General features: G+C 47.0%; 1 protein-coding gene across 2 annotated transcripts in view; it reads left to right on the top strand.

The window, feature by feature from the left end:
* MARCHF5 (membrane associated ring-CH-type finger 5) overlaps positions 1 to 17,864 on the top strand; it is a 743,603-nt gene that overhangs the window by 482,856 nt on the left and 242,883 nt on the right. For both annotated transcript variants that reach the window (XM_069611372.1, XM_069611373.1), the window contains exon 4: positions 11,636 to 11,819. In XM_069611372.1, the coding sequence (XP_069467473.1) occupies positions 11,636 to 11,819 (184 nt within the window). The remainder of the gene's footprint in view (positions 1 to 11,635; positions 11,820 to 17,864) is intronic.

The following is a 17,864-nucleotide window of genomic DNA, read 5'->3' as shown; positions in this document are numbered from 1 at the left end:
GGCATTTCGCAGGTCCATTACATCTTTTCCACCTGTACGCAATCCTCATCCAAAATGTGATTTTAAATGTTGTCCTCAACGCCTTATGCCATAAACGATTTGAACCCATGGCTACGGCGGATCTAAAGTACCTTTCATGGGAGGTTGCATTTCTGATTGCAGTGACTTCGGCAAGGCGAGTAAGCGAACTTCAAGCCTTGTTGGTGGAACATCCGTTCCTCACCTTCCATAAGGACATGGTTGTGCTCCGCACTCTCCTTCTTTCCTTCCTAAAGTAGTGACTGATTTTCATTTGAATCAATCTATCTCATTACCTTTCTTTTTTTCCGAACCCGGCTTCAGATGCTGAGAGAGTATTACGCAATTTAGATGTTCGACGAGCTCTGAAGTACTACCTGGACAGAAAAACTGACTTAATTGTATGTGACAAAGCAGCTGCTGTTGCCTTCCAAAAATGTTTCCTGGGAAACCATTACCAAGGCGGATACGTGTGGGCTTTCCCATCAGCTTTCTGCAAGCATTACTGCTTGGACCTGAGCTCCAGGGCCGATGCTCAATTTGGCCAGGCTGTTCTCAAAAACCTTTTTCAGTAAGGCGTTTCCATCCACCCGTATTACCTGTGAGGAGTGCTTGGGAATCTCCCACAAGTATGGAGCAAAGGGGGCGGGACGTAGGAGTATAACAGTTACTCACCGTAGTGACTACCTTACTCCTAGTCCATAGTCCCCTTTCCTCCATACGCCGCCCGCCATCCCCTCTGTTAGCCAGAATTATATGCAGTACCCTTTGGGAACACCACACACAATTAAGACTACAAGTGACAGTACAAATTCACCTTTTGGTACAAGCCTGTACTACACAGTTAAAGTGGTAGCAGTGGCTGAGCAGCCAGACTTATCTCAAGAGTAAGTGAGCAGTATCAAATAGTTACACAAAGGACAGCAATTTCTATGATTCAGGCAAACACTGACTCAAGGTTTTCAAGTAAAAGAATATGCATTTATTTCACTCTTCAGTTGTATAACATTACACTATTATAAGCAGTTTAAAAATGACACTCATAATACACCACACCACTCCCAATAAGTTCCAGACAAGTTAAGCTCTCAAAATGAAGTGGGAGCAAAATGGCACTCCAGCAATTTTAAATTGGAAGGAAAAACAAAGTTAATAGAAATTGGACCACACCAACAGGTAAGTACTCAGGGCAATTGAGCAAGAGGAACTACAGTGATACAATCAAGTAGAAAAGGCTTAGGGCCAAAGTCAATGGGTCAAAAGTCTTTTGCTCAAGGTCACACGGTTCAGGGTAGTTTGCGGTAAAGTTTGTGCCACAGATTCCGGACGAGGTTGGTTGGCAGAAAAGTTAGTTCAAAGAGAAGGACAAGCCCTCGGTTTCAAACACTTTCACTGTGGTTGAACGAAACGAGCAAACGGATTTGCACAGTACCTTAAAACAGAGGAAGCTGTAGCTGAGGCGGACGTTCCTGGTAGTTCCTGCAGGCTCACGGTTCCTGAAGCGACTGTCGGATTGACACGAAGTAGGAAGACTGGAGGGTCCTGCACTACCCAGGGAAGAATATACATGGGACAAATGGTTTCATAATTAAGGAAACCTGCGTCCCCTGCACACTATCGACAAAGGCCGAGGCCTATATGTAATTTTAAGGTACTAAGAGTAACCTTTTAATTTTCACACAAGATAATTATAAGTTTTAGTAATTCTGTATTCCTTGCAATGGCAGGACATTTGTCTTGAGATACCCAAATTAATGTTTGACAATTCATCTGTTTATCAAAAAGTTATTTATTCCAATTTTAACAAAAAAACATTCAATATATAATCTGGCCCAATGCGTTTTGAGTATTTCACTCTTCATCAGGGGCAAAGTGTTCTCTTTTTTTTTATACAAAATTAATCTCTAGAGAGAAAATAGATTAATAATCCATTATTACAAATTCATTCCACTACAAATTATTTTTCATTTGTGCATATAAGGCAAAACAAAACTCTTAAATAACTAAGGATCACATATAGTATTGGTATTATGTACATCTTTGCTGCATTCTTTAAACTCAAGAACAATATTCATTGTTTGATAGAAAAGGCATTGTAGATAGTGACTGCTAGGTGCCTACATTGGTGAATGACACATCTTTTCATCAATAGAACATGTTAAAGTAGATAACCTGACAAGCTCAGTGGTTCCTATTGTTAGCAGATCTTCTGTTATGGTTTGTAAGGGTACTCTTATAAAGATATAACGAAACAGTGATTTCCAAGGGTGTGAAGCTTTACTTCAAACTGGATAGCAGTATTGTGGAAGGTCCTAGTTCTTCCTAGACCTGTGATGGATAATAGAGGTTAAAGTAGTGCATTGTCGTGGCCGGAATAAGGAGGACCATCATAGGTCTAGGAAGAACTAGGATCTTCCACAATACTGCTATCCAGTTTGAAGTGAAGCTTCACACCCTTGGAAATCACTTTTTCGTTATATCTTCATAAGTAAGTACTTATGCTACTGCAAGAGATACCCGGAGGAGCCCTATCTCAAGGATTTGCGGTGGAAAGGGCACATAGAGCTCTAACAAGGAGGCTGCCGCCGGGAAACCCGCCTAGGCCGGTGATAGCCAAAATTCTTAATTACCGAGATCGGGAGAGGATATTGGAACACTTTCGCAAGGGAGGAACGATTACACGAGGAGCGGCAAACATCACGGCCTACCCGGACTATACCCTGTCTGTGCAGCGTAGCCGCATGAACTTTGGGACGGTAAAGCGGAGATTGAGAGAGGCGGGCCACAAATATATGTTACTGTATCCGGCAAAATTGAAAGTCATACATAAACACAAAACTTTGTTTTTTGAGACCCCGGAGGATGCCATGGGATGGCTCGATGCGCAGGGATGTCCCCAGGAGTCAGAAGTTTGGACGGAGAGAGAGCACGGAAGAGATAAGTAATGCACGAGGAAGGTGCCACAAGATGGCGCAGCACGTGGGACTTGAATATAGTCATTTGCGCAGCCTTCAGTAGAGAAGGTCAGACTATTGCACTAGATGTTATGAGCACACTAGTTATTATTGAAATGATGGGAGCCTTACAGAGCGGATCTCTTTATCCCACAACAATTTTAGTTAAGTGGCCATTAGGGCGACTTCACCCTACTGAGCTCTGTGCATTGTTTGGTGCTTGCAGGGCTAGATGTGGGGGTGCCTGAGTTCCGAGAACGGAGCTGGGCAGCAGTTGGGGTGTGTGGTGTTGGGGAAGGGACGGGTGGAGGGAGGGGAGGGAAGTTGGGAATTTGCTGTGTACATAGTTATGGATGGTTTGAGCTGGTACAAGAAGCTACAAGTAAAGATGGAGAGCTGTATCTGTATCACGTGGGCAAGGGGGATTCGCTACACGGAAGGCAAGAAGACACTCATGAGCCATGGGGGACCTTAAGATTGTAACATGGAATGTCAGGGGACTTAACAGTTACTTAAAGAGAAACAAAGTCATGATGTACTTGAAAAGACAGAAGATTGATATTGCGTTCTTGCAGGAAACATATTTGACCCGGCAAATATTGGAACTGGTGGGGAAGAAGTGGAGAGGTACTGTAGTAGGCTCTCCGTATTCTGCCTATGCTAGGGGAGTGCTGGTCTGGGTGGCACCGCACGTTCCGCTCCAACTTACACAAGAAGTGGTGGACACGGAAGGGAGGTTGGTCATATTGAAGGCTTTGGTAGAGAATAGAGGTGTGCATTATAAATACGTATGGCCCCAACCAAAACACTACGGCATATTTTAGAACCCTGTGTACTCATCTGGGCGCATGTATGGGAGGAGCGGTTATCTGGGGAGAGGGTTTCAACTGCGTGCTCAACCCAAAGGCAGACAGATCTGATGGGAAGATTGATAGGCCCACCCCAGCGGCCAGGGTATTGCAGACATTACTAGACGACTTTGGGCTGGCAGATGTTTGAAGGCTGAAACACCCTAATGAAACACAGTACTCATTACTCGGCTCTGCAGCAACTGCACACAAGACTTGATTACTTTTTTGCCACGCCAGATGTGGTGATAGAGACCACCCGAATAGACTATAGAGCGAGGGTCCTGTCGGACCACTCGCCTCTGGTGCTGAGTTGGCAGTATTGCCGCCCCAGGGCGCGGAGACCGACATGGCGCCTCCGGGCGGAGGCGCTCCGGGACCCGGTCTTCAGGGAAGATATCAGGGATGCGGTCACACAGTACTTTGAGGTAAACACAGGCAGCGTAGACTCAGCGTGCACGCTCTGGGAAGCCTTTAAGGTAGTATTGCGGGGTGCTGCTATTGCTAAATCAAAAGGCCTACAGGGTGGGGTCCTAACAGAACTAGAGGAAGCGGAAGAGAAACTGGAGCGGGAAAGCAACAGGGCGGGAGGGGATGCGGAACTTGTACTCGAGTTACAGCAGAGGTGTGCAGAGCTTTGGGAAAGGCTCTGCAACCTTAACTATAAGAAGTATGTCGAGAGGCAACATGCAGGAGGGGATAAAACTGGCCGCTTGTTGGCGTGGTTATATAAGAGCGAAACCCCCAGCCCCCCGATTAGGACAATAACTAGAGAAGACGGGGAGGTGGTTGACACCCAAGAGGGTGTCAACGAGGCATTCTTGGACTATTATAGGACATTATATGAGGACAGAGGAGGGGACAATCGAGAGGAGATTAGAGAAACTCTAAAAGACATGGAATTACCTAAGATTAGTGCTGAAGAAAGGGAGGAGCTGGACGCACCGATTACCTTAGAGGAATTGGAGGAGGTGGTGAAGCAGCTGCCCACCTGTAAGACCCCGGGCGCGGACGGATTCCCTGGCGAGTTTTATAAAACATATAGAGAGGAAGTACTCCACCCTCCCCCCCCCATGCTAGAGATGCTCAATGAGTCTTTTGAGATGGGTCGGCTGCCGGAATCGCTTAGAGAAGCGTTAATTGTGCCGCTCCCTAAGCCCAACAAGCCAGGGCATAGCTGCGGCTCCTATAGGCCGTTGTCAATGTTGAACCAGGATAGCAAGATATTGACGGCGGTCCTGGCCAATAGGCTGTGTAGAGTTATTAGCAAACTGATACACCCGGACCAGACAGGTTATGTCCCCAACAGAAATATAACCCACAACCATAGGCGACTCCACCGGGTGATTGAAGAGGGAAACAGGAGCGAGGGGGAAATGGCGGTGGTGTCCCTAGATGCAGTCCAAGCTTTTGATTCAGTGAGGTGGCCATGGTTGCTGGAGGCCCTGGAAGAACACGGGATGGGGCCGGGTTATGTTAGGTGGGCAAAATTACTATACAGTGAACCACTGGCCAGGGTGCGCACAGGATCAGTGATATCTGAGAGATGGCAACTCAGTAGAGGCATCAGACAAGGGTGCCCCTGGTCCCCGATGTTATACATTCTAGCCCTCGAGCCCCTGGCAGTGTACCTCAGATAACAATATGACATGGTTGGTATTGAGGTAGGGGGAGAGAAACATCTAATATCCTTGTATGCTGACGATTTACTACTATACTTGAAATATCCGGAGGAAAATCTTCAGTATATTCTAGAGGTTATGGAAAGGTATGCAGAACTGTCCGGCAAAGCGGTGAACCCCCAAAAATCAAGCATGTTCCCATTGGGGAGCTACATAGGAGCCCCTCTGGAGCTGTTGCCAGTGCTGTCCGTACCTTGGGCGGCTGATTCCTTCCGCTACCTCGGAATAGATGTGTATCATACGGTGGAGGGGGAACACTTGCATAATACCGAGGTGGCTGTGAAAAAAATCCGAACAAGTATGAAGTTTTGGGAGAAGTTGCCGCTGGCGATGATGGGACGGGGGGCGATGCTCAAAATGGGGGTCCTGCCCAGGTTGTTACATTTCTTCAGTAATATACCATACTTGATACCCAAAAAGTTTTTTGTCAAACTGAATAGCATGTGCAGGGACTTCCTATGGCATGGCACTCGCAATAGAGTGGCGCTATGGAAGCTGCAGAACTTCCATGATAGAGAGGGGGCATTAAGCTGCCAAATTTTGAGGCCTATTATGTAGCTAGTCAGTTGCAATATGTAACCAAATGGCTTTCTGATGAGGGAACTCCTGAATTTAGGCTGTTTGGGCAGGACTGCACCCCGTTTTACCTAAAGGAGATTATCTGGGTGCCTAGACTTGAAATGAAAGAACGCTTGGGTGGAAGATGTGGCGCAGAGTATGCCGACTGATGGAGAACCCGTACCCGTGTTCCCCACAGGTACCACTAGTCGCCTTAGCTGGGGGAGACAACCAACTCCGAATGATAATTAGGACCTATTGGGAATCGGTCGGGCTGGTCACATTGGGAGATGTATGGCAAGAGGGGATCATTAAAGATTTCGAAGAACTGGGAGAAGAGGCAGGTTTGCACAGAGGCCAATATGTCACGTATCTTAGGCTAGTGCAGATTATTCGTAAAACCTGGCCAGAGACTATACTGGCGGAGGAGCCAGACGTCCTAATGGGAACAATATATGACATATCAGAAGGAGGGCACGAGATCTCTAGACTGTACGCGATGGTGATGACCCGGGTGGGGAAGGATTTCACTCCTTTGAGGCTGGACTGGGAAGCGGAGGTGGGGGCACAGATGACCGATGGGATGTGGGAACGTGCTATGGGATACCACAAGAAGGTGTCCAGAAACGCCAGATTGCAGCAGATACAGTTATACATAACGCATAGAGCCTATATGACCCCGAAGAGAATATCTAAGTTTGTAAACGCAGGAAGACAAGCATGCTCAAAATGCGATGAAGAAGATGCTGATATGACAAACATGTTCTGGTCTTGTCCAGTGATTGAAGCTTTTTTGGGGCAGGGGGGTGTTAGACAGAAACCTGTGCAGTTCCCTTAGGAACCACTGCAAAAGATTTAAGACTACAGGTGTTGGCAGTAAACCCACTTGGTAGCAGTCTGCACCACCCAGATTTACCTGGTAGCTGTGGCTGAGCAGTCACTCTTCCCTCAAGAAGAGTTAGGCAGTATGCAAAGTATACTCAATAGGCACTCAGATACAACAATACAAGCAAACACTGACCAGAGCTTTGGTATCAAAGTATATAATTATTTATTTAAAAACGCACAGTTTGAAACACTCCAGCACTCTTATTGTAAAATATTCTAAACACAGTTACTATTGTAATATTTACACCCCTATTTCCCTATCAGATAAATCACAGTAAAACACTACTTATTTTCATACAGAGGTGAGCGCTTAATTAGATTGCACTCTGATAAGTTTGTGAGAAAGGGAGGGAAAAAGACAGAATATGGAAAGGTACACCACTCTAAGATTCAGGAACACTGTTAGCAAGGCAAAAGCGCAAAAGTCACTGGTGAGCCAAAGTCCAAAGGCTGGGCCCACTCTTAGAGAGAGCAGAGCACAAATGCGCCCAAGATCACACAGTTAAACTAGGCTTAGAAAGTCTTGCAGAGGGTTCAAAAAGAGTTTAGAGAGGCTTAGGAAAGTTTAGCCAGGGTGTCCCAGGCTAACCCAGGTTCGAAAGCCGGGGGCTAAATCTACCCCGTACAGTCGGTAGCAATGGAAGCCAGGCGGGACACGGTACCTTAAGTGGGAAGGATCCTCCAGCGGTGGCAGTTGTTCCTGGTAGTGGGTGCAAGTTGCGTTGTCGTCCAGGGGAAGAGAAGATGAAGGTTGTTGCACTACCAGGGAAGAAACCAGCCGTGGAGTTTTCCAGTTAAAGGTGGTACCTTTGTTTCGCGGCCGTGGTAAAACGTGGTATCCCGGTTGCCGGGGTGCTTGGCACAGGCAAGGCGGCCACGAGGTATGTCGGGAAGGCGAAAAGACGGTGAAACTGGTTATCCCCACCAGTCAAAGGAAGAAGACTCTCCGGCGGGAGATCTCCTCTGTCGTTGGGAAAAGTGGTGAGGCAGTCCAGCAGGACTCCACCGGTGGTGGTGTCGTGGCAGGTCAGCTCAGCTTCTCCCTCGTCGGATTCTTAGGTCCTGTGGCGACTTCTGAAGTTCCAGTCCCCAAAGCCCTGCTTTTATGCAGCAAGCCCCCATTCACTCAGCCTAGCTGTCACTCAAACATGCTAAGTGGTGAGTCGGTCGGCTCACCACTTGGGCCAATCAGGATGGAGTGCGACTTGAGTTGCCTAGGCAACTCAGTCCAGGGTGCCTAAATTTCCCTCCTCCCCTCCTAAGTACCCCAGACAGAGTGGCACCACTTTGGAGGGCATCTGTGGAGAAGCCCGCCAAAAAGTGGAACAAAGGGCTTGGGTTGGAGTCACAGAAGAGAACACAAACGCCATTTTAGAATCAAGTTTTGGCAAAAAATACCAACCGGAGAATTAATATTAATTAAATAAACCAGCGGTATGTTCGAGGCTACCGTAAATAATTAAATAAAGACAGTAGCCTAAAACAATGGGAAATCCCATGGGAAAATATTCACGGTTGAATATAAAAAGTAGTATCCACTGCCACCAGGCAAAACTCGATCAGGGGGGACGGAAACGTGCCCCCTCGACTAACAGACCCCGGGGCAATTGAATTGCCCCAGCCAGTACGTCCACAATATGATGGTTTGTACTGGTTCTGTTTAGAATTTCAGACTAGTAAAGTCAATGGTGACTTTACATGCCCTGGGAGACAGTATTCAGTCCCAGGGTATGGAGTCTATACTGGGGGGTCACTATGACACCCCTGTGTCACTGCACTGAGGGTGCTGTGTAACACACATCACAAAAACACATGAAGCCCTATGGAGTAAAAGACCCCATAGCCCATTAAACACATCTAGATTCAAAGAAACGCACTCAAATCATGCCCAAGAGTGAGGGTAAAAGAGTCTCACTCTTGGCAGGAGAAAAAAAGAAACCCCAAAAATCCAGCAAAGCTGCTGGGGGACTAACTAGGTTAGGAAATTCAGCCTAAACAGAGAATTCTCCCTAACAAGTGGCACGAAAACTAGCGGATAAAGGGTCACGCTCAACATAGATACGGCCTGGGCCTGCCTGTTGGGAGGGTTTCCCAGACCACGGAATACTAAACCTGTTTGGAAACTGAGGGACCTGGCATATGTGCTTGCTAAAAGGATTGCCATGGGCCGAAAGCAGTGCCACAAGCCATGGGTTGAGGTATGGTGGCAGGATTTGCAAAAATGGGCGGAGGCTGAAACGGTAGTGTGGCAGGAGGCATGTAGCAAGTGCGGGGAAGAAGTGGGTAACCTGATGGCTTGGAGAGTGTTAATAACAGGACTGTTTGGCACAATAATGGATTCTGCAGCTTCGGAAGGAAGTGATACCCGGCCACACGCAGCAGATACAGAACGAGAAACGCAAACAAGCTCTTGAGGGGGGAGAGATTTGGGGAGCAGTAATATGCGTTAATTGATGTTCACGAGTCTGTTGTAAATAATGCTGCAAGTTTGGTTTGTATTCTTTATTTGTTTTCAAAATAATAAACCTTTAAAAAAAAAAAAACCCTTTCCAATACTCCATGTAAGATGGGGTGTACTGGGTCTGTGGTTTAAAGTGACTAAAATAATTATAATTTATATTTTCTGGGGGACAGTAGTCGGCCCCAGAAAATGGAGTCAGGGGGAAGTCTCAAAGACAGCCCCGTGTCACTGCAGTGAAGGTGCTGTGTAACACACATGAAAAATAAGATGGAGTAGGTGAGGCTCCATTGCCCAAGATCACACACAAAGTAAAAACACACACAGCAAAACACATGTAAGAGTTGAGGGAAAAAGGCTCACACTCTTACCAGGTGAAAAAAATAAACCCTAGAAATCCAGCAAAGCTGCAGAACGTCTGGTGCCCAAATGGTCACGCCTAAACGTCCTGCTCCGTGAATGGCAGCCGTCGAGAGGCACGAGTTGACACACACCGCCCTCTACCGGGGGGGGGGGGGCACATTTTTCTGAAGCAGCTAGCGCTGGAAGGAGATATCAAATATGCGGAATACCTGGGAGGAACAGCCAATTGAAAGAAGATTGAGGGGGGGAGTAACTTGTTCTTCTACCCCTAGAAAAAGCCTAATAAAAGGATAGGTTGAGTTGGAGAAGTTAGTTTGGTTGAGTGTGTCGAAAGACGAGAGTACTGAGAAGAGAGGAGGATGACTGGAGATCTGGAGTTTGGAAGTGGGAGGAAGAGAAAAGTATAATCAGTTGCAGAATATGTGTAGGGGAGCAATGGAGCCTGAAGTAGGAGGCAGTGCCCATTGCAAATGGAGGAAGGGAAGAGTTGGTGGAGGAGGGGAAATATTGGCAAGCAATGGAGACTGGTGATCAGGTTGGGTAAGAGGTTCCATAATAAAGAACAAACCCCAGAAGGAGAGAGCAAGAGTGAGCCATGAACACCAGTAACGGAATGATCAGAGCTAGATGAGGTGGCCAGAGAGAACAGAGGTTCTGGCGGACCAGGCTGATCAGGAAAGAACTCTGGAGGGAGGAGGTAAGACATGGTACAAACTGACCAGGAACCCATTGAGCTTACGTTAGGGTCAGGTAAGGCATGTTTCGGGGACAGGGACTGAGAATCCAGTGCAGAGGCAAATAGCCCATGCTCTAACCCCAAGAACGGTCCAGGAATGGGTCAGTCCTAACTAAGCGTACCCACAGTTTCGGCCTCCTGGAGGATGCCAGTTGCCTGATCGAGGCCTAGAGTTCACTGGTCGCAGGAGCCCCTTCTGCCTTGTCAATAAACAAGGGTTTGGGAACACCAAGAACCTGCAGCATGGTTGATGTTTGACATTTGTCAGGACCGATTGACTTCACTATTGTAATTTATGGGAGGCCTTTCTTTACACCTTTTTACAAAAGGCATTCACTATCCATTCTTTTCGGTTACCTGTTTGAATTAATCATTGTATCACCCAAAACTACTGGCATGTTAGCCTCTGTGCATCCTCACCCACTACCGGATCCATGAGTGCATACAAAGCAATGCATTAATGTATTGAGGCTGCACACACTCCTCCTAAACATTTGTTTAAATGTTTCCTGTCTAAAATTAGAAACAAAAAGTCTGCGCCACACAGAGGAAGACCAGTGTCTGAGGAGATAAGGTAACACATTAGAAAGGAAGAGAAAATAATTATTGAATTTGTTGAATGACCTTCATATATACCCACATTTCTGAAAGTGTTCTGCTTCAGGAAACATCGATGAGAAGTGTTTCATATATCCTGTAACCAGTTCTTGAGATAAAATTCAGACTGACATCAAGTAGCATTTTCACAACTATTTGTGTGCAGTAACCTTGCCTCCCACAGAAACCTGAAACGGGGGGATGCTTTGGGGAGGATACTCTGCCTGTAAGTTGAGCATCTACAGGTGGTTGCCACCTTAACACTAGTTCAATTCTATGAAGAGCAGTCATCTATAAATTCTAATACATTTTTCTCAGCTTCAGCGAACAAGTTTACTTTGCCAGTGTGCACGAGAAATGCATCCTTTCAAGTAGATAAACATTTTGCATTGTATGCAACTGCAAAGTATTAGTAGGGTTCTGTTTTAAACATTACCTATCTGAAGTAACTTGCAGCATTTTAAAGACCTTGCTATACAGTCACAGAATTTGCTTGCTCTTCAAGTAATCACTTTTTTTGTTATTTTGCATAGGTCGTAGGCCACAAAGAGGGTCTTGATGTTATGGAGAGAGCTGATCCTTTGTTCCTTCTAATTGGTCTTCCTACTATACCAGTAATGCTGATCTTGGGCAAGATGATTCGCTGGGAGGATTATGTACTAAAATTGTGGCGGAAATATTCAAATAAATTACAGATTTTGAATAGTATATTTCCAGGTAAGTGTTTGGCACCATTATGTTTAAATACTGCTTTACAATTGAATTGCAATTTCATGCTTTAATTTGAAATGTATGTATGTAACTTGGCCCAGTCATTGTATGAAACTGGTTATTCACTCACTTATAGTCCACAGTACGTGTGCAAGCTTTTCCTTCTGGCTCTACTATTGCAAGCAAATTTATTCTTTCACAGAGCTTTATCATGCTGCAGTATTTATTTTAAAGTTTTTGAAATAAACAGTATTTCTGCTCTCTCTACAGTGTGTTGGAGGACCCAGATATAAGCCCTGCTAGACCGCAGCGTGGAGGTAGAGTGGCAGTCCTGTCAGGCAGGTCTGACAGGACGGGACTCCGTCCGAGCCCTCTCCAAGAGGAAGACTGTCGCCGTCTGAGGGGCTTGCGCCTCTGCTCCACTGCTGAGTGCATTTCACCAGATGACCCGAAGACTTTAACATTAAAGAAAGGAGAGCGGCCGACTACCATTGCCACCACTGCCAGAAGTAAACTTTTAGATCCTCCACTGGCATGTAACGTCAACCTTTCTACACTGCAGTCAGCTGAGAGCCCAAATGCTTGATCAAATCTCACCAAGAAACCTACAAAGTTCTCTTCCCCTCCTGCTCACAGGCTGCTCCGCTGACCATTCCAACCCTCCGAGCCCGCCCGCTCCAGGCTTCCCGGACCCGCTTACCTCTCTGGGACCTCCTGAAGGGGAGACTGTGTTATTTCCCCGGGCGGGGCCTGGACGAGCGGTGACTCCGCGATGACCACTTGTCAGAGCTGCGGCGTCGGCTCGCACCCGGGTGAGGAGCCGCGTTCAGACTGGAGGCGGTCCCCCTCCAGAGAAGCCTCAAGGCAGGGAGAGGACTCCTGCCCGGCCCCGACAGCTTGTGAGGCAGTCGTGGACAATGGAGATCAACGGGCTCAGCAGTTGCAGAAACAGCCACCAGTGGCTCCGTCCACTGTTTGTGCTGAGCCTCCAGCGGGAGCTACATTAATTGGGAAGGTTCTGGTGCACCGCAATGAATCGGACCTTGTTTGTGTTTCAACGCTGGGCAGCCCCAAGGCGAGTGACATAACTGCTTTGCCGTTGAGTCCCACTGTAAAACGCATCCCAAATGGGAATAAATGGTCAAGAAATCAGGACACCTCCCAGACGGATGGGACTATAACAAGACCTTGCTGTCCTACTAAGGGCTATGGAAAGAAATATTTCCTAGAAAATCGATCATCAAAACCCCCACTCCCATCCAGAGGGAGGTCTACTTCAACTTCAACGCTGACAACTACAAAAAAGGGCATTAAGCCCCCAGAGCGGGGCAACAGCCTTAAGGACGACTTCCAGATGAGACCAAATTCTAAGAACTCATGCCGGTAGGACCTTACTGACTCAGAAATCCTGGAGGCTCTTAAAGAATGCTTCCCCCCTCACAAACTCTCGTAGGATGGAAGGCGGCTCAACTCTACGTTCGTTAACACCTCCTCCTACAACCAGGCCCATTACTCCGATATCCATCACACCTGCAAATGCGACTGAACGGAAGCAGTTAGCCCTTCTTCTAGCCGCCTACTCAATGAAGAAGCTCCATCTGTTCTATTGACACGTGACCTACCTTTAAGCGTGCAGGTCATTGATGCAAATGAGCCATCCCCCTATGAGGCACCGAGAGTGGCTCCATTTAACGAAGAGGCTCTGCTTGCCAGACTGACGCCTGATCTACCTTCAAATGTGCAGGTCATAGACTCAAACGACCTATCTTCTTCTGAGGCACCTGGAGTGGTTCCACCTACCTCTGGCAATCCGGCTCAAGCAAGGGCAACCCAAAGCGGCTTTGAAGCTTCAGCCTGCCCGTTAAGTTAGCTCAAGTTTACGAGCTGACCCCTTGTTCTGCCCACAGACGCGCTTCTTGGACTATCGACAAGCACCAAAGACACGCCCCTTAAAGAAATGGGGGACAGGAGAAAGCTCTTCTCCAGGCACAGCCCCCTGTTCGACCTCCTCGATGCCCCTTGAACGTGGATCCTAATCGTAGAAACTCTTGGGACTCTCACAGAGCCAACAACTCACAGCGTGTGCCGCTGCAGCCACTTTGGACAGACACGCCACAGAAAGAAGGTCTCCCCCTCTGCATGGACTGAACACCGATGGAAACACTGACAAAGTAGACATTTTCTCTGTCGGCAGTCACAATAGCACTTGCTCCCTTCACAAAGCTGTATGACGTGGTTGGTGACACCTTTTTAAAAGACCATTTGTCAATCCAAGCCATGATGTATAGCAAAATTATTTTTCTTGAGGCTCGCATCATGGCTATGGAGCAGAAAGGGGCAAAACCATCCTCAACTGATAACCTTGCATCTACGTAGCCTTCAGCCCCATTGGACATGACAAATCCAGTGTCGATAACCAAGTCCATTGGCACACAAACACCCACTACGATTGACCGAACAGTCGACAACTTAAATGAACCGAACACTTTGAAACTTAAAAACATAGACCAGTTGCCTAATCCAACGGCAACCCTCACAACAACGCCACTGATAAACACTAGAGGTGACAACCGCCTATTGCAAACAGTTGTATACACCTCAAAAGAGAACCCAGGCCTTAAGACCAGCAAAGAAAAGGAAAACAAAAAATATGTAACAACCTTGGGGCATAACAAAAAAAAGCCCCTGGAGCCGGTCTTCCTCCACACTCAACCCTTGTTCGTTTCAATGAACATAAACATCAAAGACTCCTCTCGATCCGTCCTGATGGCTGTAAATCCTCCAGCTCAAAGGTCCTCGCAGAGCCAGCCTGGGAAAACAACAAAACCATGTCCGTGTCCACCTCACCAAAGACAATTGATGACTTCCTTGAGAATGAAGACATGATGAACATCAGCCAGCACTGGAATGACCACTTGACATCTGAAGAAAGATCAGCAAAGGATTCTACAGACCTTGTGGCCCTCCCCACCTGTCACCATAACTAAAGTCCAGATAAGGGAGGGAGTTGAACCCGGCTTCCACACTCTGGAGGACCGTTGCAAAAGGATATCTCGAAGGGTAAAGTGGAACACTTCGCCCACAACCATAGAGTACCAAGACATAAATATACAGCCCACGAAAAGTAGCAAACGAGCCCAAGTCCTCTCTCCCGACAGGAGTGAAGATCACCAACTCCTCTAGGAAAGACGGTTCCGGCCGAAACTACAAGAGCCCTAACTCCTCTAGAGCCCTTCCAAAATATGCAACCGCTAGTAACGGAAATGACAGAGTGCACTATACCTCTAGAACAAACATCTATAACAAGGTGACCAAGAAGCAGGATGAAACCAAATGGATCCTCAAGTTGACCTAATCCTAGGTAACGATGATGAAGTCATCCTCAAACGAAGATCAGTGCTAAAGTTATTTAGCTTTATTCCAAACTTGCAACGGATCAAATCGGAAGACTTCCTCATTGTCGACCCCAGCCAGAAACATCTCAAATCCGTAGCTCACCTATACATCGCTTCAAAAACAATAAAAACCTTGCTTAAAGCAGAATCTAAGGCAATCCTAAAAATGGGCTATGACCTCATTGAATCATCTAGAACCAAGGCGACTGACCACAAGAGCCAACCATAACAAGTAAACTCTGGCTTCGGTGAGACAGCCTTGATCGCCCCAAACATCGGCGAGAGACCAGGAGGCCATCACAAACTCTAAACAAAGACACCAGAGACCACCATGTCACCAACTCTGATCCAAAACTACAGGCTAGCCGCGAGTAGAGTAATACACAGCTGCTACCCAAGGAACAAAGAGATAATACACCTAGACAACTGACGCCAGAAAGGTCAAATACTTCTGAATGCAACAAAATCAAGCACCCAAATGCCACTGTCCCTATTACAAGAACTACAACACAAAAGGTGTCTGGAAAACCGACTTCTTTGGAGACATAGAGTAAGGCCTCTTCCACACACAGCCTATGGTCCTGGCTACCTAAAGCGCTAACAATACAGAAAAAAAGATAGCAATGCTCAGGCCATGAGCCCAGCCTACAACCCATCCAACAGGATAAAGTTTACATGACCACCTTAAGGCTGTGCTCATGGAATACGAGTCACTCCCATTTGACTGGGTCAGGCGACAAAGTTGGGCGAATTTGACATGCTGTGCCTACAGGAAACCTGGCTGACGCACGCCCCAACACTAGTAGGGTATGAAATCACCCTATCTCCAGCAAAAAAGGGGCCCTTGAGCCGTCCATCTTCGGGTATCTTGACGGCTTGTCGCCATGGAAGTGGGATTTCTACGCAAATGACACTCATCATTAACCAATCATTACTTATGATTAAGGCAAAATGGGCAAACCTGGACACCAACAGATCACCAGACTCGACATCATCAATCATCATTGCAAACGCATATTGAAACCCAGCCGTGATCGACGCCAGTCATTATCTAGAAATGATAGAAGAAGCAATCGACGAGGCAATCGCAGTCCACTTGACTCCATATTTTTTGATATGTGGAGACATTAATGCGACTAGTTCCGGGCAATCCAATCAATTTCCTTTTCCATCAACAGACTCGGCATCGGCGCAGAGAGCAATTTAATGGATGAAGTTGATGAACTCTCGTGATCTTCACAATCTAGACAAGGCGTTTCCTGACGCCAACCGTCTGCCCACATGGGAACGCAAAGCCTCAAGAGCAACAATCGACTATATTTTTGTCTCGGCGCCGCTACTTCAAGTCGTGACGTCATTTGAAGTAATACGGACTGATGCAAGCGATCATAACCTCCTCACAACTTCTTGGCCTGTCAAACCGACCCCATTTAAGTGATAGGGAGAATTCTCTGTATAGGTTCATTTCCCAAACCTAGTGAGTCCCCCAGCAGCTTTGCTGGATTTTTGGGATTTTTTTTTCTCCTGCTAAGAGTGAGACTCTTTCTCCCACTCTTAGGCATGATTTGAGAATGTCCTTGGACTTTGTAATGTGTTTTATGGGCTATGGGGTCTTTTACTCCATAGGGCTTCATGAGTTTTTGTGATGTGTGTTACACAGCACCCTCAGTGCAGTGACACAGGGGTGTCATAGTGACCCCCCCAGTATAGACTCCATACCCTGGGACTGACTACTGTCTCCCAGGGCATGTAAAGTCACCATTGACTTTACTAGTCTTAAATTGTGAACAGAACCAGTACAAACCATCATATTGTGGAAGTACTGGTAGGGGTTATTAAATTGGCCCTGGGTCTGTTTTCCAAGGGGGCACTGTCCAGTCCCCCCTTGTCGAGTTTCTGGCTGGTGGCAGTGGTAACCACGCAAAATATTCCACCGGAATATTTCCTATGTGATTTTCCCATTAATTTTAAACGCACCACTTTTTTGGTGCAATGTTAAAGATGCCGCTGGGTTATTTATTTAATATTTATTCCCCGGTTGGGTCTTTTTAAAATGGCGTTTGTGTTCGCCTCTGTAACTCCAACCCAAGTCGAGCCCTTTGTTCCACTTTTGGCAGCTTTCTGCACAGAAGCCTCCAAAAGTAGGGCCACTCTGTCTGGGACTACAGGATGTGTGGGAGGGGGGGGGGGGAATAGGCACCCTGGATTGAATTGCCTCGGCAACTCAAGTCGCACTCTTGTGTGATTGGCCCAGCGGTGAGTCGCCCTGCTCACCACTTAGCATGTTTGTGTGACAGCTAGGACTGGTGAATGGGGGTTTTCTGCATAAAAGCAGGGCTTTGGGGACTGGAGCTTCAGAAGTCGCCACAGGACCTAAGAATCCAAAGAGGGAGAAGCTGAGCCGACCTGCAACGACTACACCACTGGTGGAGCCCTGCTGAACCGACTCACCACTTCCCAACGACAGAGAAGATCTTCTTCCAGGAGAGTCTTCTTCCTTTGAGCTAGTGGGGTTAACCAGTTCGCCCTCTATTTGCCTTCCTGGATCGTCTCGTGGTCGAATCGCCCGTGCCAAGCACCCCGTCGGCCAGATAGCCACGCTTCACCACTACCGCAAATAAAAAGTTAGTACCTTTTAACCGGGAAACTCCGCGGC

Source organism: Ambystoma mexicanum, chromosome 8 (assembly GCF_040938575.1).
Source record: "Ambystoma mexicanum isolate Mex_15411 chromosome 8, UKY_AmexF1_1, whole genome shotgun sequence".
Lineage (NCBI taxonomy): Eukaryota > Metazoa > Chordata > Amphibia > Caudata > Ambystomatidae > Ambystoma > Ambystoma mexicanum.
The sequence above is the reverse complement of the archived record's forward strand: the minus strand, read 5'-3'. Positions and strand labels throughout refer to the sequence as shown.